The sequence below is a fragment of the Staurois parvus genome, unplaced genomic scaffold, assembly GCF_062004578.1.
Source record: "Staurois parvus isolate SC_StPar_1 unplaced genomic scaffold, SC_StPar_1.0 ptg000015l, whole genome shotgun sequence".
Taxonomy (NCBI): Eukaryota; Metazoa; Chordata; class Amphibia; order Anura; family Ranidae; genus Staurois; species Staurois parvus.
Window position 1 is genome coordinate 8,575,542 of NW_028317811.1, and position 24,535 is coordinate 8,600,076.

The 24,535-nt window shown below is 45.5% G+C and overlaps 1 protein-coding gene and 1 long non-coding RNA gene across 3 annotated transcripts in view; one reads left to right on the top strand and one right to left on the bottom strand.

Moving 5' to 3' along the window:
* Window positions 1-366: 366 nt before the first annotated feature.
* Window positions 367-12,624, bottom strand: LOC149473459 (uncharacterized). 2 transcript variants are annotated; one of them, XR_016312883.1, is made up of 2 exons: window positions 12,589-12,624; window positions 367-882 (listed from the first exon to the last, which is right to left on the bottom strand). It is a non-coding gene; the product is annotated as an uncharacterized LOC149473459 (long non-coding RNA). The 2 variants fall into 2 exon arrangements; XR_016312882.1 differs by lacking the exon at window positions 12,589-12,624 and adding an exon at window positions 12,017-12,501.
* The window catches only part of LOC149473460 (CDK5 and ABL1 enzyme substrate 1-like), an 88,243-nt gene continuing 75,321 nt past the window's right edge, over window positions 11,614-24,535 (top strand). Inside the window, exon 1 of the mRNA XM_089678448.1 lies at window positions 11,614-12,469. Coding sequence (XP_089534574.1) covers window positions 11,871-12,469 — 599 coding nt within the window. The 5' untranslated portion in view covers window positions 11,614-11,870. The remainder of the gene's footprint in view (window positions 12,470-24,535) is intronic.

The following is a 24,535-nucleotide window of genomic DNA, read 5'->3' on the forward strand; positions in this document are numbered from 1 at the left end:
GGTGGGAATACTGGGCTGGCCGCTCCATATTCGCTTCATAAGACACACAGAGATTTTCCCCCATTTCTTGGTGAAAAAAAGTGCTTCTTATGGAAAGAAAAATACAGTATATGCTTTTCAAAACAGCACAAATAGTTTTAAAAATGTTAAAATCCTCCAACATTGATTTTTTTCTTCTCAACAAAATAGCAAGTGTCTAATACTCTAACAACCTGTCACATACAGTGCATTCAGAAAGTATTCACAGCATTTAACTTTTGCCACATTTTGTTATGTTACAGCCTTATTCCAAAATGGATTAAATTCATTTTTTCCCCTCAATATTCTACAAACAATACCCCATAATGACAATGAGAAAGACGTTCGCTTTGAAATCTTTGCAATTTATTAAAAATAAAAAACAAAAAAAAAAAAACACATGTACATAAGTATTCACAGCCTTTGCTCAATACTTTGCTCAATACTTTGTTGAAGCACCTTTAGCACCAATTACAGCCTCAAGTTGTTTTGAGTATGATGCTACAAGCTCGGCACACCTATTTTTGGGCAATTTCTCCCATTCTTCTTTGCAGTACTTCTCAAACTCCATCATGTTGGATGGGGAACGTCGGTACACAGCCATTTTCAGATCTCTCCAGAGATGTTCAATTGGGTTCAAGTCTGGGCTCTGGCTGGGCCACTCCAGGACATTCACAGAGTTGGCCCGTAGCCACTCCTTTGTTATGTGGGCTGTGTGCTTAGGGTCAATGTCCTGTTGAAAGATGAACTGCCGCCCCAGTCTAAGGTCCAGAGCGCTCCGGAACAGGTTTTCAGCAAGGATGTCTCTGTATATTGCTGCATTCATCTTTCCTTCAATCCTGACTAGTCTCCCAGTTCCTGCCGCTGAAAAATATCCACACAGAACAATTTATTTAAATTGGTACACGAGGTAACAAACATGAACATGGTGAAATTAATTATAAATGTTTGGCTACATGGTATATCACACCGAGTAAAGCACAAACAACAAGTAGAGGTTTCACCTTTATGTTGGAGAGGTTGTGGGGGAAAGGGCACAATGGCACATATATAGTGGGACTGCCGGAAGATACAAGAATACTGGAATTAAGTATTACAATATATTCAGGAAATATGTGCAATAATTATACAGAGAGATCCGTGGATCTGTTTATTTTATAAATTTGAAACTTTGATAAATCTACACAAGAATAGGGTACTATACCATCTAGGTAGTGCGGCTAAGGGCCTGATTCCAAAATCTTGGCTTGCCCCCAATCCAAGTATGAATGACTGGGTAAATAGAGTAGAAAGCATTTATAGGATGGAGGAGTTGTGTCATATCAAAGAGGATAAAATGGAAACAATTAGGAAAACATGGAGTAAGTGGTTGGCTTATAAAACAACTAAAAGATATCTTGAACTACATGGAACATAAGAAAATGAGTACCGGGGAGAGTTTTTAAGGATTGTCCATGGAGAAAAAGGGATAGGAGGAAGAAAATACAGATATAGACTGATAATGATAAGGATGGGAAGTGGTGTAGCTTTGGGGAGCTAGGGGGGGAGAGGGGAGGGATGAGTGGGGGGTAGGGAAAAATATGATATGAGGTAATTGGGAAGAAGCTTGTTATTGTTTTGGTTTCTCTCTGTTTTCAGATTTATGTGTATTTATTGCTCTTTGGTTTTTTTTTTTTAAAGGAGAAAAAAATCTAATAAAAGATATAATGAAAAAAAAGAAAAAGAAAAAAAAAAAAGAAAAACATCCCTACAGCATGATGCTGCCACCACCTTGCTTCACTGTAGAGATGGTATTGGCCAGGTGGTGAGCGGTACCTGGTTTCCTCAAGACATGATACTTGGCATTCAGGACAAAGAGTTCAATCTTTGCTTCATCAGACTGGAGAGTTTTGTTTCTCATGGTCTGAGAGTCCTTCAAGTGCCTTTTGGCAAACTCCAGGCAGGCTCCCATTTGCCTGTTACTGAGGAGTGGCTTCCGTCTTGACAATCTACCATACAGGCCTGATTGTTGGAGTGCTGCAGAGGTGATTGTTCTTTTGGAAGGTTCTCCTCTCTCCACAGAGAAACACTGGAGCTCTTTCAGAGTGACTATCGGGTGCTTGGTTACCTCCTTGGGTAAGGCTCTTCTCCCTCGATCGCTCATTTTGGCCAGACGGCCCTCTCTAGGAAGATTCCTGGTGGTTCCAAACTTCTTCCATTTATGGATTATGGAGGCCACTGTGCTCATTGGGACCTTCAATGCTGCAGAAATTTTTCTGTACCCTTCCCCAGATCTGTGCCTTGACACAATCCTGTCTTGGAGGTCTACGGACAATTCCTTGGACTTCATGGCTTGGTTTGTGCTCTGACATGCACTCTTAACTGTGGGACATATAGACAGGTTTATGCTTTGCCTAATCATGTCCAATCAACAAAATTTCCCACAGGTGGACTCCAGTCAAGTTGTGGCAACATCTCAAGGATGAACAGTGGGAAGAGGATGCACCACAGCTCAATTATGAGTGTCATGGCAAAGGCTGTGAATACTTATGTACATGTGGTTTTTTTGTTTTTTATTTTTAATAAATTGAAAAGATTTCAAAACAAACTTCTTTCACGTTGTCATTATGGGGTATTGTTTGTAGAATGTTGAGGAAAAAAATGAATTTAATCCAGGGACCTCTTCCTCTTGATACTTAATATATTGCATCAATAACTGAATTAAATATCCTTCTATAAAAAGGTATTTTTTGCAAAAGATACTCCAATCTGTCCTGTCCTTTCCTTTCAAAAAAAAAAAAAAAAAAACCACTGCTGCAAATTCTCTACACACTTGTTTTTCTAGCAGCAGTGCTCTTCCTAAATAATTCACTGGAATTCATTGACCTTTAACTTAACAAGGTCTGAAAGGCTTTGTTTTTATTTTTCATAGCAAACCCCTTCTGTGTCTAGCTTTAAGCCAGAAAAGATAGAAGCACTTGAAGTAGTGTTTTGTCGTTTAAAAATATATATTGTAATTCAACGTAAAAACAGATCACTCACATTTCCTTGTGCTTCAATTAATGCTCATAAGATCACCACTTCCCTCTTCACTGTCCGATCACTGATTTCTCTGATGCAAAAATATCCTGCTTCTCCTGTCATCTTGATGCACACATAAACTAAATCCCTTGCAAGGAGCTGCAAAGTGGCTGTTCAGTGTCTATCACCTGCTATTTAAGCAGTTATTGGATATTGCTGGTCAACGTGGCAGTGTCAATATGCTACCATCTGATATGTTTCATCCAAGGGACTAAAGTCCCTCAGACAAACCAGTAGCAATGGCAAGATTAGCAAAAAAGACCGAAACTTCTACTATCTCAATCAAGGCAAATTACATCCTCTCAGAAAGTGTTGTGCATTCAATGGAAAGCTTTTTAAAGAATGCAAGGAGTGTCTAAGGAACCATGACATTTGCTTCAGTTGTTGCATCCACAAAACACTTTGACAAAGACTGCAAGGCTACAGTTAACTGATCAGACTACAATAGCAACAGACACGTATCAGCCTGACACAGAGGCCCTGTTAAATGAGACTCTAAATCCACCGAAGACCTTACACCAGCATCAGGTCATGACAGGGAGATCTATGAGTAGCCACCTCCAATTATTACATCTGAATATAGTTCGCTATGTCACAAAGGACTTCTGTCAAAAAACAGCTAGAATGTCTAGTGAAAAAGTGTTTCCTCAGGACAACCAGTGAAAGTACTGTGTTTTATATGACCAAAGCATTAATTTGCCACTTTAGGAGTTATTTCACATTGTGACAGGCGTGGCGTCAGACCCCAGTCCTTCTCACCAACTTGTGACCGAAGGACTAACCAATCTAAAACCGCGCTGCCACTTGCATAACAATGCCACTCTCAGCTGCACCCTGCACAAAGATTTTCCAGCTCACTGGACCCCAATCTAGGTGCCAACAGCCTGAGAGCGATTGTTACTGGGTCAGGTTAATTACGCAATTAACCCTTCACACTGCAACCACCACCTTTTTACAGAGAAGGAGGAAACGCACAAATCTTAGCAGTAACACTATGATGTTTGAATAAGCGTCTGTATACACACTGTCACCACAGACAGATGTATCCAGAGGTTTTAAAACTCACAGTAGCACTCTTCAGAGACAGGGATTCTTAGTTTGCATTAAAGAGCTTTAGAAGCAGTTCAACGCTTTTCAGAAAATAGGATTTATTACTAAAAAGGTCAAAATGGTGCAATAAAAATATTTACAGAAAAGATGTAACCAATATATATATAAATAGAAAGAGCAATAACACAACAGAGAGATAAAAGAAAGAAGTTTAAGAAGGTAGAATACTTGCAGAAGTCCTGGTTTAAGCAGAGTTCAAGTGTCCTGAACAAAAGGGTACATTTTCTCCCGAAGTTGGTTCCTGATGTTAAAAGGGAGAATCTCTTCATCTCTCTCTCCAGGCATGACAGCCTGTTTTCTAGGAACCCAGCAGGGTGTCTCCTTAAAGCAGAGAACCAATCACCTCATATGGGGAGGGGTGTTTAGGCGGGGACCCTGGCTATAACCAAATCCCTCCCGTGTTTATACCATGGTCAATAACCTTCCATAGGTGCATGCAGCAGCCTAGCCACTGGCAGGATAATATGCAGAACCATATTCTGAACGTCCAGACATCAAATATGACATATCTGGCTGTGACGGTTAAAGAGATATCGCTTTCTGCTCTCTGGTAGACGTTATCTAGGGGTGTAAAGTGTCAGGTGACTCGTATTAAACTGACCTCTCTGAATATATGCTTCATTTTATTGTACCTTGTTCCTGCCGGGATTTATGAAATTGTATGAAAAAGTGGTTTCAAGTGGGATGTATGTTTTACTGCCACCCTGGAATGCTTTCATGTCCAGTGACTGACTGGTTTATAGCTTTAAGACCCGGCTAAGGCAAGGGTCTGTCAGACATCATGGAACCAGCTAATTGGGTTTACAAACATGATGCGTATCCAGCTGTGCCCAATGCCTTGTGACCCCAACATACACACACACCACATGCCATTCAAAAAAAAGGGAGGGGGACTGACTTGGAGTGAGAATGACATTTGCAGAGTATGATCCAAATTATGGTTGTCATTGTCCATATCTGTGCGCACAAGTATCACACACATGTTTAACGGAAGGGAAGAAATACTGCACTATACTCTACACATGTGGCGGTACAGTAAAAACAGAAAGAATTGCCCCTGCTGGGAAATTAATTATATCAGGTATGAAAAAAACTGAAGGAATTCATCTTCCTATACTTATCAAATGCAATCAAAGACTTAATGACAGAGAGAAAATCCCTGCCCCAGAAGATGCACATTACATGTATGACTTTAAAGTTTTCAGAAAGTCTACATACCACCATTAGAAGATAATGCCAAATTCATGCTTTTACTGGGGAAGAGACATCCGAAGTCAACAAGGTACAAGGACAGGGCACAGGTGATGATCATAATGATCCTTATGCCCAAAGAACCAAACTAAGTTGGGTTGTTATGGATGCACCTCACTCCAGTAAGAAGCAGAATCATGCATTTGTAAAATGATTGTTGGGAGAACTCAAGACATCCCCTTCATCTCTCAATCCTTGTACTACAGGATCTCAAAAGAAGAAAAAAACCCAAATTGACTTCCTGTATGCAATAAAGTCTACTTCAAAGAATTGTCTTACAGTAGAGTCAGTGAAACATCTCAAACTTCTACTGACGGCAAAAAGACTGATCTTTCAATAGATGTCCAAAAATCAACTAATGCTGAGATCCTGTGCAACAATACTGATGTTCATCAGTTCATGGACTGTGTAACTAGCAACTCTTCCAACTGTCCATGAACATTAGGACATTTAGAGGCATATTCTAAGCTCAGCATTTTGTGGCAGGAAAAAAACCCTTCTGTTTTGCGATTTTGAGAGCATTTTCTGGAAGGAAAAAAAAAACAAAACGCGTAATGCTTCTAAACTCTCCTAAAAGCTCCTGTACATGTGTTTTTCTGCCAAGGGAACTAGTGTTTTTTTTAAGTCCAGTGTGCATGGACCCTAAATCACCATCTATTTCAGTAGATACTACAGAGTTGCTCACAGTGAACTGACTGTAATCTCAGACTGTTCCTTTTATCAATGGAACTACACATGGCAACAACAAAACACTAATGTCGCTTCAGGTGGAGAGTCCTAGCGAGAGCCCAAAAAACTTTGATTCCACATTACTGCAACTGAGACTTGATGCAAGCTGCAAACCAGGTGCATATCAATCATCTGTGCTGCAATTATCTGGAGGAAAGTTGTGTTGATTTCAACTTTTGTGTCTTATTGAGGAGGAAAGTTGCCTGTGAATGCTGCCAAATCAGCAGGTTACCATACTGTCTATACAGACTGGGTCTAAGGTATGTCAATTCACAAAGCAGGATTTGAAACAGAACAAGTCAGATGAGAGGGGAGTAAAAGATTTGGATGAAGAAAGAAGTGAAGGAGTCGGCTGAGGAGGGAGAAGTGAAGGAGTCGGGCGAGGAGGGAGAGGTGAAGGAGTCGGGCGAGGAGGGAGAAGTGAAGGAGTCGGGCGAGGAGGGAGAAGTGAAGGAGTCGGGCGAGGAGGGAGAAGTGAAGGAGTCGGGCGAGGAGGGAGAAGTGAAGGAGTCGGGCGAGGAGGGAGAAGTGAAGGAGTCAGGCGAGGAGGGAGAAGTGAAGGAGTCGGGCGAGGAGGGAGAAATGAAGGAGTCGGGCGAGGAGGGAGAAGTGAAGGAGTCGGGCGAGAAGGGAGAAGTGAAGGAGTCGGGTGAGGAGGGAGAAGTGAAGGAGTCAGGCGAGAAAGGAGAAGTGAAGGAGTCGGGTGAGGAGGGGGAAATGAAGGAGTCGGGTGAGGAGGGGTGTAGCGATCATGCATACAGAGATGGACGCGGTCCTCCATCTTGTTAAGGGTCTTCCATCTTCTATCATCTCTACTCCCAAATCAGGTTTCCTCATGCCCCCTCCCTCTCTGTTGAGTGACATATGATCTGTTTGATGCAGATCACAGGCAGCAAACTCCATGGGAGGGCATCATGGCTATAAATCCCACAACCAAGCTGGGGCCTAGCTGTCTGTTAGCTGTGCAATCTGGGATATCGTAAAACCATAAACCAAGTCCTTTATTGAGTTCAAAGACATTCCAGATAAGTCATAAACCAGACACCACATTCAACATCCATTTTCCCCTATGATTACATATCTTGGATTATGAAAGACTTACACAAACATGGAGCACAGATTCGGATGGCTAACATTGATACAAATCACCTGGTATATTACACCCCCTAGCTGGCATGTACAGGGGAGCAGAAAATTATATCTCCTGAATCATTCAAGTAGATATGTCATATTTCATATCTAACCATTCCGCAGATGCGTCTGCATATTAATCTACTAGTGGCAAGGCTGCTAAATGCACCGAGAATAAGTTATGAATCATAATATAATTTGGGCAGGCTTTGGTCATAGCCTGAGGTCTCCACCTACAACTCCCTCCCCAAATGAGGCGATTGGTTCTCCGTTTCAGGGAGACACCCTGTGGAGCTCCTAGAAAGAGCTAAGCTGAGTTGAAGTGAAAGAATTCTCTTTTTAACATCGGAACTAAGGTTGGGAGATAAGGCATCCTTTTGGCTCATGAAACCTGATCTGCTTAAACCAGGACATTTGGCAAGTACTTTAACCCTCTAAACTCCTGTTATCTCTTTGCTGTGCTATTGTTTTCTGTATATATTGGCTACATCTTTTGTTAATTTTGTATTGCACCCTTTTGACCTTTTAGTAATAAATCTTACTTTCTGAAAGTATTGAACTGTTTCTAACGCTCTTTAATGCAAACTACGAATTCCTGCCTCTGAAGCTACTGTGTGTGTGTTTAACCCTCTGTATAACCTGCCTGCAGTGACAGTGGTATACAGACGATTATCCTTCATAGTGTTATTGCTGAAATTGCCAAGTTTCCTCTTGCTCTGTACAAAAAGGAGGTGGTGGCAGTGTGAATGGTTAATTGCGTAATTAACCTGACCCAGTAACAATCGCTCCCAGGCTGCCGGCACACAGGTTGTGGTCCATTAGCTGGAAAATCTTTGTGCAGGGTGCAGCTGGGCGTGGCATTGTTACGCACGTCACAGCGTGGTTTTAGACTAGCTAGTCCTTCGGTCACGAGTTTAGTGAGAAGGGCTGGGGTCTGATGCCGCGATCGTCACAAGGGGGAAGTTAAGGAGTTGGGTGAGGAGGGGGAAGTGAAGGTCTCGGGTGAGGAGGGGGAAGTGAAGGAGTCGGGTGAGGAGGGGGAAGTGAAGGAGTCGGGTGAGGAGGGGGAAGTGAAGGAGTCGGGTGAGGAGGGAGAAGTGAAGGAGTCGGGTGAGGAGGGAGAAGTGAAGGAGTCGGGTGAGGAGGGAGAAGTGAAGGAGTCGGGTGAGGAGGGAGAAGTGAAGGAGTCGGGTGAGGAGGGAGAAGTGAAGGAGTCGGGTGAGGAGGGAGAAGTGAAGGAGTCGGGTGAGGAGGGAGAAGTGAAGGAGTCGGGTGAGGAAGGAGGAGTGAAGGAGTCGGGTGAGGAGGGAGAAGTGAAGGAATCGAGTGAGAAGTGAAGGAGTCGAGTGAGAAGGGAGGAGTGAAGGAGTCGGGTGAGGAGGGAGAAGTGAAGGAATCGAGTGAGAAGTGAAAGAGTCGAGTGAGAAGGGAGAAGTGAAGGAGTTGGGTCAGGTGGGAGAAGTGAAGGAGACGGGTGAGGAGGGAGAAGTGAAGGAGACGGGTGAGGAGGGAGAAGTGAAGGAGACGGGTGAGGAGGGAGAAGTGAAGGAGACGGGTGAGGAGGGAGAAGTGAAGGAGACGGGTGAGGAGGGAGAAGTGAAGGAGACGGGTGAGGAGGGAGAAGTGAAGGAGACGGGTGAGGAGGGAGAAGTGAAGGAGACGGGTGAGGAGGGAGAAGTGAAGGAGTCGGGTGAGGAGGGAGAAGTGAAGGAATCGGGTGAGGAGGGAGAAGTGAAGGAGTCGGGTGAGGAGGGAGAAGTGAAGGAGTCGGGTGAGGAGGGAGAAGTGAAGGAGTCGGGTGAGGAGGGAGAAGTGAAGGAGTCGGGTGAGGAGGGAGAAGTGAAGGAGTCGGGTGAGGAGGGAGAAGTGAAGGAGTCGGTGAGAAGGGAGAAGTGAAGGAGTCGGTGAGAAGGGAGAAGTGAAGGAGTCGGGTCAGGTGGGAGAAGTGAAGGAGTCAGGTGAGAAGTGAAGTAATTGGAAGAGAAGTGAAGAAGTCAGTGTAGGAGTTGGGTGAGAAGTGATGGAGTGAGGTGAGGAGGGAGAAGTGAAGGAGTTGAGGGAAAAGTTAATGAGTCAGTGTATAAGTGAAGCATTGAGGTGAGGAGGGAGAAGTGAGGGAGTTGGGTGAAAAGTAAAATAAGTCAGATGAGAAGTGAAGGAGCCAGTGTAGAAGAGAAGGAGTCGGGTAAGGGAGAAGTAAAAGAGTTCGATGAGAAAGAAGTGAAGGCGTTGGATGAGAAGTGAAGGAGTCAGTGAAGAAATTAAGGATTGAGGTGACGAAGGAGAAGTGATGTAGTGGAGAAGTGAAGGAATGATGTGAGGATGGAGAAGTGGAGGAGTTAGGAGTGATGTAGTCAGTGTGGCAGTGGAGGAATGAGGTGAGAAGTGGAGGAGGTAGGAGTTATGCAGTCAGTGTGGCAGTGAAAGAATGTGCTGAGGAGGGAGAAGTGAGGGAGTTAGGAGTGAAACAGACTGTGTGACAGTGAAGGAATGAGGTGAGAAGTGAAGGAGTTAGGAGTGAAACAGACAGTGTGGCAGTGAAGGAATGAGGTGAGGAGGGAGAAGTGGAGGACTCAGGAGTGATGCAGTCAGTGTGGCAGTGAAGGAATGAGGTGAGGAGGGAGAAGTGGAAGAGTCAGGAGTGATGCAGTCAGTGTGGCAGTGAAGGAATGAGGTGAGGAGGGAGAAGTGAAGGAGTCAGGAATGATGCAGTGAAGGAATGAGGTGAGGACGGAGAAGTTAGGAGTGATGCAGTCAGTGAAGGAATGAGGTGAGGAGGGAGAAGTGGAGTTAGGAGTGATGCAGTCAGTGAAGGAATGAGGTGAGGAGGGAGAAGTGAAGGAGTCAGGAATGATGCAGTGAAGGAATGAGGTGAGGACGGAGAAGTTAGGAGTGATGCAGTCAGTGAAGGAATGAGGTGAGGAGGGAGAAGTGGAGTTAGGAGTGATGCAGTCAGTGAAGGAATGAGGTGAGGAGGGAGAAGTGGAGGAGTCAGGAGTGATGCAGTGAAGGAATGAGGTGAGGAGGGAGAAGTGAAGGAGTCAGGAATGATGCAGTGAAGGAATGAGGTGAGGACGGAGAAGTTAGGAGTGATGCAGTCAGTGAAGGAATGAGGTGAGGAGGGAGAAGTGGAGGAGTCAGGAGTGATGCAGTGAAGGAATGAGGTGAGGAGGGAGAAGTGGAGGAGTCAGGAATGATGCAGTGAAGGAATGAGGTGAGGAGGGAGAAGTTAGGAGCGATGCAGTCTGTGAAGGAATGAGGTGAGGAAGGAGAAGTTAGGAGTGATGCAGTCTGTGAAGGAATGAGGTGAGGAAGGAGAAGTTAGGAGTGATGCAGTCTGTGAAGGAATGAGGTGAGGAAGGAGAAGTTAGGAGTGATGCAGTCAGTGAAGGAATGAGGTGAGGAAGGAGAAGTTAGGAGTGATGCAGTCTGTGAAGGAATGAGGTGAGGAAGGAGAAGTTAGGAGTGATGCAGTCTGTGAAGGAATGAGGTGAGGAAGGAGAAGTTAGGAGTGATGCAGTCAGTGAAGGAATGAGGTGAGGAGGGAGAAGTGAAGGAGTCAGGAATGATGCAGTGAAGGAATGAGGTAAGGAGGGAGAAGTGGAGCTAGGAGTGATGCAGTCAGTGAAGGAATGAGGTGAGGAGGGAGAAGTGAAGGAGTCAGGAATGATGCAGTGAAGGAATGAGGTGAGGACGGAGAAGTTAGGAGTGATGCAGTCAGTGAAGGAATGAGGTGAGGAGGGAGAAGTGGAGTTAGGAGTGATGCAGTCAGTGAAGGAATGAGGTGAGGAGGGAGAAGTGGAGGAGTCAGGAGTGATGCAGTGAAGGAATGAGGTGAGGAGGGAGAAGTGAAGGAGTCAGGAATGATGCAGTGAAGGAATGAGGTGAGGACGGAGAAGTTAGGAGTGATGCAGTCAGTGAAGGAATGAGGTGAGGAGGGAGAAGTGGAGGAGTCAGGAGTGATGCAGTGAAGGAATGAGGTGAGGAGGGAGAAGTGGAGGAGTCAGGAATGATGCAGTGAAGGAATGAGGTGAGGAGGGAGAAGTTAGGAGCGATGCAGTCTGTGAAGGAATGAGGTGAGGAAGGAGAAGTTAGGAGTGATGCAGTCTGTGAAGGAATGAGGTGAGGAAGGAGAAGTTAGGAGCGATGCAGTCTGTGAAGGAATGAGGTGAGGAAGGAGAAGTTAGGAGTGATGCAGTCTGTGAAGGAATGAGGTGAGGAAGGAGAAGTTAGGAGTGATGCAGTCAGTGAAGGAATGAGGTGAGGAGGGAGAAGTGAAGGAGTCAGGAATGATGCAGTGAAGGAATGAGGTAAGGAGGGAGAAGTGGAGTTAGGAGCGATGCAGTCAGTGAAGGAATGAGGTGAGGAGGGAGAAGCAGCATTCGGAGGAAGTTGAGCCCAGTACTGCAGGGACGGAGTGGTGTGGAGTGGAGGGGAGGAAGGCCCGTGTCATCAGTGATCCCGCCCCACTCCAGCAATAACAAGCACTGCCTCGCCGCTGGTCCTGCCGCACTCGTGTGCTCATGGAGCCGTCACACGCCGTGTCCTGACACCCCCGTTCCCCGGGCACTATGACCACCGCCACCAGCAGTCAGAGTGGCGGCAATGGCCCGATGCTGGTGTCGTGTCCCGTGCAGTCCGCCCCCAGCCTGGAGCAGGTCAGGAGGCAGCAGCTCATGGACCCTCGCAGGAGACAGGCTGCCCTCTCCTTCCTCACCAATATCTCTCTGGACGGGCGACCCCTGCAGGATATCGGCGGAGCTCCGGACGGGGATGCAGGTGCAGGCGGCAGGAGTGGAACTGCTCCGCAGTGTGAGGGGAAGGAGCCGGTACCCGGCACTCCGGGGCGCCAGCTACATGCTCAGCTCAGCAAAGCGCTCCGGGCCTCCCCCCAGCCCGTGCCAGCCCGGTGCAGAGCCGGGTTCCTGCGGGAGGGTGACGAGCTGTACGTAGCGGGCAAGCAGCTGGCAGAAGCGGAGGATGCGTTTGAGAGACGGACGCCGGCCATCCCGATCACCCCGCTCGGTGCTGGTCCCCGGGGCCGCCTGAACTCCTTCACTTATGGGATCCTCCCCGCCGCCTTCAGCCGGACCTGTGCCGGGCAGAGCTTCTCCATTGCGGAGCCCATGCAGGGAGTGCTGTGCAGTGCCATAGACAACCAGAGGGCCAGGTAAGGGGCTCCTCTGCACCCAGCTCTGTACAGTCCTGGGGGGGTCTATAGGAAATGTTTGTCCTTCTGTCATGCTGTATGGACAGGGAGGGGGCTCTCATAACACAGGCTTTACTTACTGAGTATTGCAGCACCACCATCCTGCTTTACGGCTCTTCAGGTGGGCCATGAGCATCTCTGCCACAAGAATCTTCAGTGGAGACCTCCAGCCCCATGTACACTGTGTGCGCCAACCGTTGCCGCCAGATTTGAACCCTGTACGCCGCAGTTTGCATGTGATCGCTCAGAGAAGGAGAGGTGACATGGGATTAGGGACTCTGGTTGTGCCCGGCATTTCTGGACGCACCTAACCTGACTGCAGATCATCAGCCATTTCTATGCAGAGTGTTGCTGCGTCCAGATGTGGCGTTTTGCTGCGTGTTAATGGTGCCGCCTGTTCAGCCATCTGAATGAAGCTTTAGGCCTTGTACACACGGGGTATCAATGTGTGCCCCGTGTGAGGGCCGTGTTTACTCACATTGGGATACATAGAGGATTTGTACACCCTTATGGGCAGTTCCATTGGGTTGCAGCAGCTGCACACACGGCCACTTCTTTCAATTTGACATCCAGGCGTGTGAAGGTGGACACAGACAGGAAGAGTTTGGGGCCACACACCCACATGGATGTCAGATTGGGAGCAGCAGCTGTGTAAATGCAGCTGCTGCATCTCAATAGACACCACTGGGATTGCCTACACAGGATTGCACAAAACATCTGTACAGGTAAACACAGTTCTCATACGGGATACACATTGATACACCCCATGTGAACGAGGCCATATCTCTACTAGAACAGTGCCGCCTTGTCACTAGACATTGAAAACCATATTTTCCTGGGGATTGGCCCAGCTGCAAAGTCTATGCCAGGATGCTGTGCCAAGTGGCATTCAGTTTTAGGGCCATATGGATCCAGGGCCGATAGCCCAGAATGCTGAATACCCACGTTCTGGGCATTTGTCCCTGAATGCATGGGGCCCTAAACACATGTACAGCATTCTGCCTTTGTCCAGGAACAGCGTATTTCAGCCTGTCATAGATTTGACAGGTTGCAATCAGTGGGGCTGGATGTTGCACCTGAGCCTCCTGGGTGCCGTAAAATACTAAGATTGGATGCAGAGCAACTGGACACCCTGTTTACACGGGGCTTTAGACTGATGACGCACTGGCGACTTTGCCACTAGCCTACTACAGTTTGTCAAAATCACTACTGCCAGGGCCACTAAGGGCTCGTTCACACTTGACTGTTTTTCCAACTCTTGCTAAAAGCCCCTATAGCATTTGACAAGCTTTGGTACGGCATTTGCTGAGCATTTTTAACACTCCGCAAACGCCGCATGCGTGTTTTAGCAGCGGTTGCTAGGCGTTTGCCAAGCGTTAAAAACGCCCCACAAACGCCTATAAGGAAGTTTGAATGGTGTTAACGCTCCGCAACCGCACCGCAAACGCTGGCCAGGCGTTTATGGAGCGGCATCATGGTCTGGAATAGGAGGCTTCAACTCCTCCTGACTCGACCAGAGGCGTCCGTTTTGCCACGACGCTAACGCTCCCATTTGAACAGAACCATGTGCTGCAATGTGCAGAATTTTCCCAGGCGTTTGGAAAATGGTAAAAACGCTTCCCAAACGCCTGTCTGCCGCTTGCTAACAAGTCTAGTGTGAACGTAGCCTTAGAGGCTGCCTGCTTGTCATTCTTTTTATAGCCAAGGTAGGGAGATGTTTCTCCCATAGCTAGCATTCGAGGTTCAGCCAGGAACAGAGCGACATCTTGCTGTGTGTGCCTGCAGAGGTAGCGATTTTCATAGGGACAGACAGGCAGCCTATTTAGTGATGCTCTTGCTCAGGGGTGTCAAACTGGCGGCCCTCCAGCTGTTGTGAAACAACAAGTCCCATCATGCCTCTACCTTTGAGAGTCATGTTTGTAACTGTCAATCTTGCAATGCCTCATGGGACTTGTAGCGAGGGCCGCCAGTTTGACACCTGTGTGTGTTGCCTCTAGTGGTTGAATGGTTGACCACAGTCAGATATATACAAACATGAGTGCCTGTCCGATATTACACCTGCTTCTGATTCTTCTTATTCAACTTGCTCAGTGGATGGATATGGCAAGAGCATGGTTAAAGGAACCCTTGCATGGTCTGCTGATCTTGCAGCCATCCATATAAAATGAATAAAAAGGTAAAATATATCAGAAGATAAATGTAGAAAACAATTGCCTTACTCCACAGCTTATGGACACTTCCTGCAGGTGCCAGTGACCTCATACTGCAGAAAGCTCAGGATCCAAAATCTCACCAGGAGATGCTTCAGCAGTGTGTAGAAGTCCATTTTTGTGGGATTTGGGGTCTGCAGCTCCCACAGTGATGCTCAGGGATGTCCCCCTTGCCTAGACGAGCATGCTGAAAGTCAAGATGTGAGGAATATAATCATATGATGTTTTACTTTATTGCATTCTTTGTTGTTTTTTAATGGTGGGAATGCAAGATAAATTTATCTTGAATTTTTATACAAGGTCCTTTTTTTTAATACTGTCTCAAAACCAAAGAATCATCCCTGTAGCACAAAGATTTTCCAACAAGTAGGAACACTGAATATGACCCAATACTTGAACAAGTATCGCTGTCAAATCGGGCAGGATTGATCCGAGTATACCTATAGTGCCCAGTCACACCCGTCAGGTCCATTGTGGTGCATTCAAGTAGTACATTAAGGCAGCCCTTTCATTTAAATGGGCTTCCTAATACTCCACAGCAGAACAAAACTCGTACCTGCTGTATTTTCTGCTAGCACAGCACATCTTAGTGCGTTACTGCATATTGCAGTGCACTGTGAAGCAGGTGCATTTAAGTGCCATTCACAATAATAGTTGTGTGAATTGGCCTATTCTGTCATTGATTTTCTTGGAGTATTCATTCAGATTGTCGCAACCTACAGACCTCTGTGTAAATTATATGGCAGGAAGTGAAAATTGGATAAAAAGTGTATTTTAGTTAAGTGCTACAACGTTACACTTTGGCCCATTGAGTATTTAGTTTGCCTGATCCCTTTCTATGTTATCACTGCCAAGGTACAATATATTTTTAATAATTCATTGTAGAAGTGCTGGTTTTATTTCCAGATACCCTTCTATTGGACCTGGACTAGTTGACGTCATTGCAGCAGCAGGATGTGCAGGACCCCCTGCGATTGTATTCTGTGTAGGCGTGTACCCCCCAGTGTATGCTACTTTGAGGCTGAAGTTTATGGGGTGTTTTTTTTTGTTCTTTTTATATAGCACCATACACTTTAATTATGTGTAATAGTTTGTATCCAATTACATAAAGGCTGCTTCTGCTAAAATTCCACCCTGCGTGCACCTTCATTCCTGCTGGATAAGTGGTTGTCTTCCCAGAGCTGTGAGTTAACTGCAGCTTACAGAAAAAAGTTGTGCTTCCTTCTCTGCCTGCTCTCTCTGCCATTCACAGAATTCGAATTACCACACTCCCTCAATGCATTAAGTTTGTGAATAAGCAGTGGAATTTTTCTCCTCCATTCACAGAAAACAGTGCATCGAGGGAGTGTAGTAATTTAATTTCTGTGAATGGTGGAGATACCAGAATGGGGTGAGCAACTTTTCTCAGTAACAGAGGCTACAATTAACTCTCACATCACCTGGAAGACAGCCGCTCCGTGCAGTATCCAGCGGCTACGAAGCAGGCACAGCAGGGAAGATTTTTAGCAGAAGCAGCTGCCTGCAGGTAATGGGATACACTCTGATACATGTAACTTACTGGTATGTCAGTTGCCTCTGGTCACATGAAAAAGCAAGAGAGAAAGGAGCAAGAAAAAATCCCGACACAATACTGCTGGGAGCTCCCACTCCAGGCAGTTCTGATGTTATGATGCCAGCACTGCCTGCTATAAACTGGTCAGCCACCACGTCAGTAGGCAAACTGCTTCCGTGACTAGTCCACAAACAGAAAACTGTACGGAAGAAACTAATATAGGCACCCTGTTTTGTGGAAACTGACATATTTTACAGCAGTTGGTCATATAATTGCAGGCTAGATCAGTGTTTCTTAACCTTTTTTCAGTCAAGCCACCCTTTAAAATTATGCACAATCATAACCTCCTCCCGCCGGCGCTTCCTGGCCCTTAAGAGTTTCAGAAGCCAGGAGGGGCGGGGTTTAGGGATCACGTGACCGCCGTGATGTGTCATCACGGCGGTCACATGATCGGCAAAAGTCCCGGTCAAAAGAGCAGACCGGGACCTTTTCGTAAGTACCGGACATGTGTGCTGGGAGCGCGCTCTCAGCACATATGTTTTTTGTTAATTGCACACAAATGTGCGGCCGCTCGGCATCTAGGCCCAGACGCTGGGAGGCCACACATTTGTGTGCGACCGGCGTGAAGAGGTTAAGGCACATTCTTAAGTCATCCCATTCTAAAATGTACAAGACTAATCAAATAACTTTACATAAACATCCACACATGTAGGACACCCAACATTAGAGGTGATTCATTCTTCCAAAGCAAATACACTTTCGCACACTGGTAATGACTGGTATTCTAATGTTTCTCTTTTTCTTTGGTTTCACTTCCTCACTCAGCTAATGGGACCCCATTGCTGATGAGAGGGGCAGGGGAGGGACAAACATGGATGCTGTGCAGGTACACAGGGCCACTGATAAGGGGGTATCATCGTTCATCTTGTAGGGGGCCCAGGTCCCATCAGTTTAACAATGGGGCCCAGACAGCTTCATGGTACATTATAATGTGCAGGCAATGCATGACCGGCTTCTAGAATGTCTACTTAAAAATAACATTTCCCTGGGCCCCATTATATCATCAGAGGGGCCCAGAGAGTAGGAACTATTTTGTTTAATTTGGGCTCATGGGCAGCTGGTGCCACATCTTTGAAGTTTAAAGTTCCATTCCTGGCTGGCAGAGGGATATGCGGGAGATGCCTACCTACTTCACTCAATAACTCCTGAGGGGGCTGCAGCCAGTGTTGTGTGGGATTGTGGTGGATGGGCACACTTTGCACAGCTAGGGATCGTCATCCGGATGACAGCAGTAGCAGGAAGTGCTGACTTGTAGAGATTGCACACAAGCACTTTTACTGGTAAGGGTTCCCCTACCTGGGTACACACTATGTAAGACAGCACGCAAGTGTATCATCCATGTCTGCAGAGCGCACTTGTACAGTATAGCTCTACAAATGCAAACACTCTGCAGCCATGGATGGCACACAGCCGCAGCATCTATCTCACTGTGCTTTTGTGATCATATTCATTCTCACCATGATGATCACACAGTACAGGTCCTGTACTGCGTGATCATGATGATGATCACATAAACACAGTGAGAGAATTTCTTTTAGGCTGCATGTACACTTGTTTTTGGGGTGGTAAAAACATGGCTCTGCATTTTTTACTGTCCCCTAATCACAGATAACAGCTTGGTTTGTACAGACTGAGCGGCTGTCATATTCACAAGCACCTGTCATCCTAGCAGCATGATTTCACTGACTCTTGTAGCTGAAATCTGGTGGATGCAGCTAAATAGCTGTGTGAAGGAGGCCTAAGTGATTAAAACAGGTGGTAAGGAGGCATAACAATGCTTCCTCACTTCCTGTCAAAGGCTCTCTGAAGAGCAATCTGGGTATGGATCACTTTTTAGAGAGCTATGCTAGTGCAACAAGCCCATGAAGATTTCTTAATAATTACTATAGTGAATGGTGCAGCTGATTTTAAGGCTCATATAAAATGTTCACCTTAACAGAAAAACATGTGAAGGTGAGCTAACATACAGGTGAAACTCGAAAAATTAGAATATTGTGCAAAAGTTCATTTATTTCAGTAATGCAGCTTAAAAGGTGAAACTAATATATGAGATAGACTCATTACATGCAAAGCAAGATAGTTCAAGCCGTGATTTGTCATAATTGTGATGATTATGGCTTACAGCTCATGAAAAACCCAAATCCACAATCTCAGAAAATTAGAATATTGTGAAAAGGTGCAATATTCTTGGCTCAAAGTGTCCCACTCTAATCAGCTAATTAAGCCATAACACCTGCAAAGGGTTCCTGAGCCTTTAAATGGTCTCTCAGTCTGGTTCAGTAGGAATCACAATCATGGGAAAGACTGCTGACCTGTCAGTTGTGCAGAAAACCATCATTGACACCCTCCATAAGGAGGGAAAGCCTCAAAAGGTAATTGCAAAAGAAGTTGGATGTTCCCAAAGTGCTGTATCAAAGCACATTAATAGAAAGTTATGTGGAAGGGAAAAGTGTGGAAGAAAAAGGTGCACAAGCAGCAGGGATGACCGCAGCCTGGAGAGGATTGTCAGGAAAAGGCCATTCAAAAGTGTTGGGGATTTTCACAAGGAGTGGACTGAGGCTGGAGTCAGTGTATCAAGAGCCACTACACACAGACGGATCCTGGACATGGGCTTCAAATGTCGTATTCCTCTTGTCAAACCGCTCCTGAACAACAAACAACGTCATAAGCGTCTTACCTGGGCTAAAAAAAACCAGACCTGGTCTGTTGCTCAGTGGTCCAAAGTCCTCTTTTCTGATGAGAGCAACTTTTGCATCTAATTTGGAAACCAAGGACCCAGAGTATGGAGGAAGAATGGAGAGGCACACACTGCAAGATGCTTGAAGTCCAGTGTGAAGTTTCCACAGTCTGTGTTGATTTGGGAAGCCATGTCATCTGCTGGTGTTGGTCCACAGTGCTTCGTTAAGTCCAGGGTCAACGCAGCCGTCTACCAGGAGATTTTGGAGCACTTCATGATTCCTTCCGCAGACGAGCTTTATGGGGATGCTGACTTAATTTTACAGCAGGACTTGGCACCTGCCCACACTGCCAAAAGCACCAATACCTGGTTCAATGACCGTGGGATTACTGTGCTTGATTGGCCAGCAAACTCGCCTGACCTGAACCCCATAGAGAATCTATGGGGCATTGCTAAGAGAAAGATGAGACATGAGACCGAACAATGCAGAAGAGCTGAAGGCCGCTATTGAAGCATCTTGGTCTTCCATAACACCTCAGCAGTGCCACAGGCTGATCGCTTCCATGCCACGCTGCATTGAGGCAGTAATTGCTGCAAAAGGGGCCCAAACCAAGTACTGAGTACATATGCATGCTTATACTTTTCAGAGGTCCGATATTGCTCTACTTCCTAGATTGTAAGCTCGAAAGAGCAGGGCCCTCGATCCCCTCATGTTTTTTCATTGTATTGGTATTGGTATTGTTCTATCACATGTTCTGTCCCCCTTTGTGATGTACAGCGCTGAGTGAACTATTGGCGCTTTATAAATACTGTATAATAATAATAATAATATGTACAATCCTTGTTTTATTGATTGCATGTAATAATCTAATTTTCTGAGATTGTGGATTTGGGATTTTCATGAGCTGTAAGCTATAATCATCACAATTATGACAAATCACGGCTTGAACTATCTTGCTTTGCATGTAATGAGTCTATCTCATATATTAGTTTCACCTTTTAAGTTGCATTACTGAAATAAATTAACTTTTGCACAACATTCTAATTTTTCGAGTTTCACCTGTAGAACACCCTCCCAACTCCCTCATCCCCTAATTTCTGACCTCCAGGGTTGCCTAGCCTTCAGCACCTCCACATCTGGGGGGGAGCTGGGCAGGTAGGTTGTATGTGGGGGGGGGGGGGGTTGGTAGGCTGTACGGGGCCCCATGATTTCTAATAGGGGCCCTGCAGGTACCAAACGTCCTCCTTATTAACTGATGATTGGTTGTTAGGATGCTGGCAGCTGGAAGGTGTTAAGGGCGCACAATGAAAACCTGTGACTTTTTGTAACTAAAAGGCTGGTTTCATCAACCAGTTGGCTTGTATACAGTTTTGCATCTTTCCAAGGCACCCCTGAGGAAAGCTGAAGGTTTGAAAATGGCTGGGCTTAATAACATTTGTTCTGTATGTAGCTACTGTGCCCGTAGTTCAGCTAAATGTTAAGTGCACTTATCTCATCCCCTGAACACCTCTGGATGCTTCTGATGTTGTGGTCTGTTCCAGGCATGCCTACTGCCAACATTCAGCTTTTCATTGGAGTGCTTGTGTACTTTTGGGGAAGGGAATCGAGGTCAGTGCTAAAGAGCTGAATGTGCATCGTGAAAAAAAACCCCAAAATCGTGCCATATATAGTAAAGGAGAAAAGCGTCACTGGTCATAGTAGAAGTGGTGGCAAGCACAGTAAAAGAAACTGTGCCATCTATAGTAAAAATGAAAAGAAGCATTTATAAAAGCAGTGCCAAGCATTGTAAGGCCTGGTTCACACTGATGCTATTTCAGATGCGACTTGGGTCGCACTAAATTGCACGACAATGGAAATAACATGGTCAATGCTGTCCATTCATGTCAATGCAGCTCATCTACGATGTGACTTTGGAAAAGGAGACCTGTGCTACTGTGGTGCGATTTGCCCCATAGAATATGCAAAGTACAATCAAAGTTGCACTGCAAATCAAGTCATAAGCACATCACAGTAGTGTGAACCTAGTCTAAAAGAAGTGTTCCTGGGTATAGTAAAAGATGCGGTGTGGGACATAGGTCTCATTAGAAACCAGTGGTCATCAGATCTAAGCTCCGTTGTGTTGTGTAGGGGTGGTGATGGTGAGGACAGGTGGGAGTTTTGGGGCTCATTGGTGCATAACAGTGAAAGGGACCTTAAAGTGATATTAAAGGCATTTTTCTTTTTAAATAACAAACATACTTATCTGTTATGTGCAGTGGTTTTTCACAGAGCAGCCCCAATCCTCCTCCTCTTGGTTCCCCCGCTGGTGCTTCTGGCTCCTCCCCTCCTGAGTTCCCCCTAGTGCAAGCAGCTTGCTATGGGGGCACCAAAGCAGGCTTGCTCCCAGGCCGCTGCTCTCTGTGCCCATTCACACACAGCCGTGGCTCAGCTCCGCCCCCTCTCTCTCCTCATTGGCTCACTGGCTGTGATTGACAGCATTGGGAGCCAGTGGCTCCTGCTGCTGCCTCAGCCAATGAGGAGGGAGAGTCCCAGAAGAGCAGAGGTTCTCATGCATAGCACTGGATCACGATGGGGCTCAGGAAAGTTTTAGGGGGAGCTTGGGGGGGCTGCTGCATACAAAGGTTTTTTACCTTCATGCATAGAATGCATGAAGGTAAATACCCTTGAGCCTTTACAATCGCTTTAAATTACTCTTTTCCATTATTCAGCCCCATCCGTATCATGCCCTGTCACTTTTCATAGGCATGCTACAGAATAAGGTGGGACCTTTCTTTTTAAAAAATGTATTTATTCATGGTAAGCAGATAAAAAATTATATCTTTTTTCCTTTCAAAAAATACTTTTTTTGTTTTTTTAATGTGATATCAGAAGTGGCTCAATCTTTTGCCGCCTTTGTAAACATGCAGAATTTTGAAACCTCTCAAAACTGATTAAATTGATTTTCCATAAACACTGGACTGACTGCTTCTGACTATCTCATGGAAGGCAGGACATGACATTTGGTGACAGAAGAAAATGAATGATGATCATCTCATTCATTGACAGTCAATGCTTTCTTCCAGCTTTTGAGAGCAGTAGTATCCACTAGTGTATTCTTTCTTGCAGTTACTGCACAGCACTTCAATCTACTACGTTTTGACTACCCTAGCATGTGTTGGTGCTAATGTCACCATGCTTTACACATTATTGATCCTAATGGAGCAGAGTCCAATGCAGCAGGTTTTATGTGCTTTGTAGTGCTGTTTATATTAGATATAAATGAGACTTCAAACCCCAGATTTCAAATGTTGATGAACTATGATAAAACTCAGAGAACCAAAGTAGAGATTAACCATAAAGAGAAGGTATGCATTAATGAGGATAGAACCTTCAACCCAGTATGCTGACCAATGAGATATATTGACTGTCACAACAAAGACAAAAAAAAACTGCCTGGCCGATGGGAAAAATTGCTACCCTCATCCTAAGCATAACGTCTCTTCATTTTAATTTAAAATTAATGTATACAATTGCTCTACATTAAAAAAACTCCATAGACCTGAGAGCATTATTTGTGGTAAAAATAGAGACAAGGGATGTGACGTAGGGGTGTACCTGGGAACTGGAAATGCAGCAGAAATAGGGAACCGGTGGAGGTGTTAGTAAAGTAGTTTGTATAGAACATAAATCATACATCTAGCAGCTGCAATTAGGATTGAGTGTTTGATGCCAACTTAAACACTATCTGGTGATCTTGGAACACGCCTGTTTGCCTTTCTTATACAGAAAGCTTGGTTTAAAAAAAAAAAGTGAGTTCTCATAAATCAGTCAAATGTCACCCCAAGGCTTATTGTTAAAGTGTGATCACATCATTGTTCATAGTGAGGACTCCTGCTCACCAGATGTTGAATGCACTTAACTAAAGCTGAACTCCGGGACTTACACATAAAACACCATTGAAGTGCTCCCCTTGCTGCTCCCTTCCACACACTGCAAAGGTTAAATGCTCCTTAGGTGTAGATGTACAATGTATAAAGTGCAATACCTACCTTTTTCCTTGATAATGCAGGTTCCCTCTATGCTTGTGCGACTGGTCCCCTAAAGGCTGTTCTCTAAGGCACTCAGGCTGGCTGTCACATGCAGACTTCATCAAGTACAATGCAAGACCCATAGTCCTACAGTGTTTGTGAGGATGGCAAGGACCTATGTGTAACCCTGAGTGTTGAGGAAGCGGGCAGCGCTCAAGACCTGCTGGAGTGAGAAATTAGGTTAAGTATTGCAGTCTCTTCCTCTACTGTGAGTCTACACCTACACATAACAACCCATTAACTCTTGCTTTAAAAAGACAATTATCTTACCGCTACATGGGAACACATTGTCTATGTCAAATCCCCTTACCAGAGTTCCCTCTATGCTCCTGCCTCCACTGCAGTTGGCACTATAAACCAAAGTGTCAGATGCTACGTAAAGCAGAGGTGTCAATCCCCTGGTCATGTGACAGTGACTGAGCACTGTCACATAGGAGTAGGTCACATGCTCCTTCATTCCTGGAAGCAGCCGGTATTTACGCCAGCTAATGAGACTGGAGTGGCTAAGGAGGGCTGGTAAGGTGACATGCATATTTAAAATGGTTGAATTTTAAAGGGAAAAAAAAAAGAAAACTTTACAAATAACAAACATGTTATACTTACCTGATCTGTGCAATAGTTTTGCACAGAGCAGCCCCAATACTCTTCTTCTGAGGTCCCCCACTGGTGCTCTTGACCCCTCCCCCCCCTGCCGAGTGCCCCTAGAACAAGCTTTTTGCTCTGGGGGCACTTTTGTATGCTCACTCTTGAGCCAGCCCTGTACATCCATAAGACATAGAGAACGTGGCTCGGTCCTGCTCCCCTGCCTCCTCACTGGGTGTGATTGACAGCAACAGAAGCCAAAGGCTCACACTGCTTTGTCTGAGCCAATGAGGAGAGAGACCTACAAGAGCTAAGGCTCTCATGCACAGCACTGGATCGCGATCAGGCTCAGGTAATACAGTGGAGCTACACACTGAAGGTTTTTTTTACCTACATGAATAGAATGCATGAAGGTAAAACACCTTCATCCTTTATGACCACTTTAAGAACTGTCTTGCTGCCTTATAAAGGTAATTCTGTTCAGTTGGTCTTCTGATCCAGACAGCCCTACTAGACACCAGGGCAGTACGGAGATGGTGACATCACTCTTTTGTCTTTTGAAAGCTGCGCCTTTGGGGGAAAGCTGGAGCACCCTTGCAACAGTCATGAAAGTATTCCTATGCTTATATTGCATGTGTACAGACTGGACATTACACTGCAAAAGACTGATACAAAGTCAAATTCAGGTACTTGCACAGCTTGCACTTGAAAAGTTCTTTTAATGGTGTATTAATGATTATAGGACTGCGTTAATGTGTGCCTTGAGTTCAGCTTTAATTGGCATGCTGTCATGTTACCCTGAGTGTAATGGCCTTATTGCATTTCATTGGATGACTTTCATTTCACCTTGACCCAATGCTTTCCCACACCAGGATTTA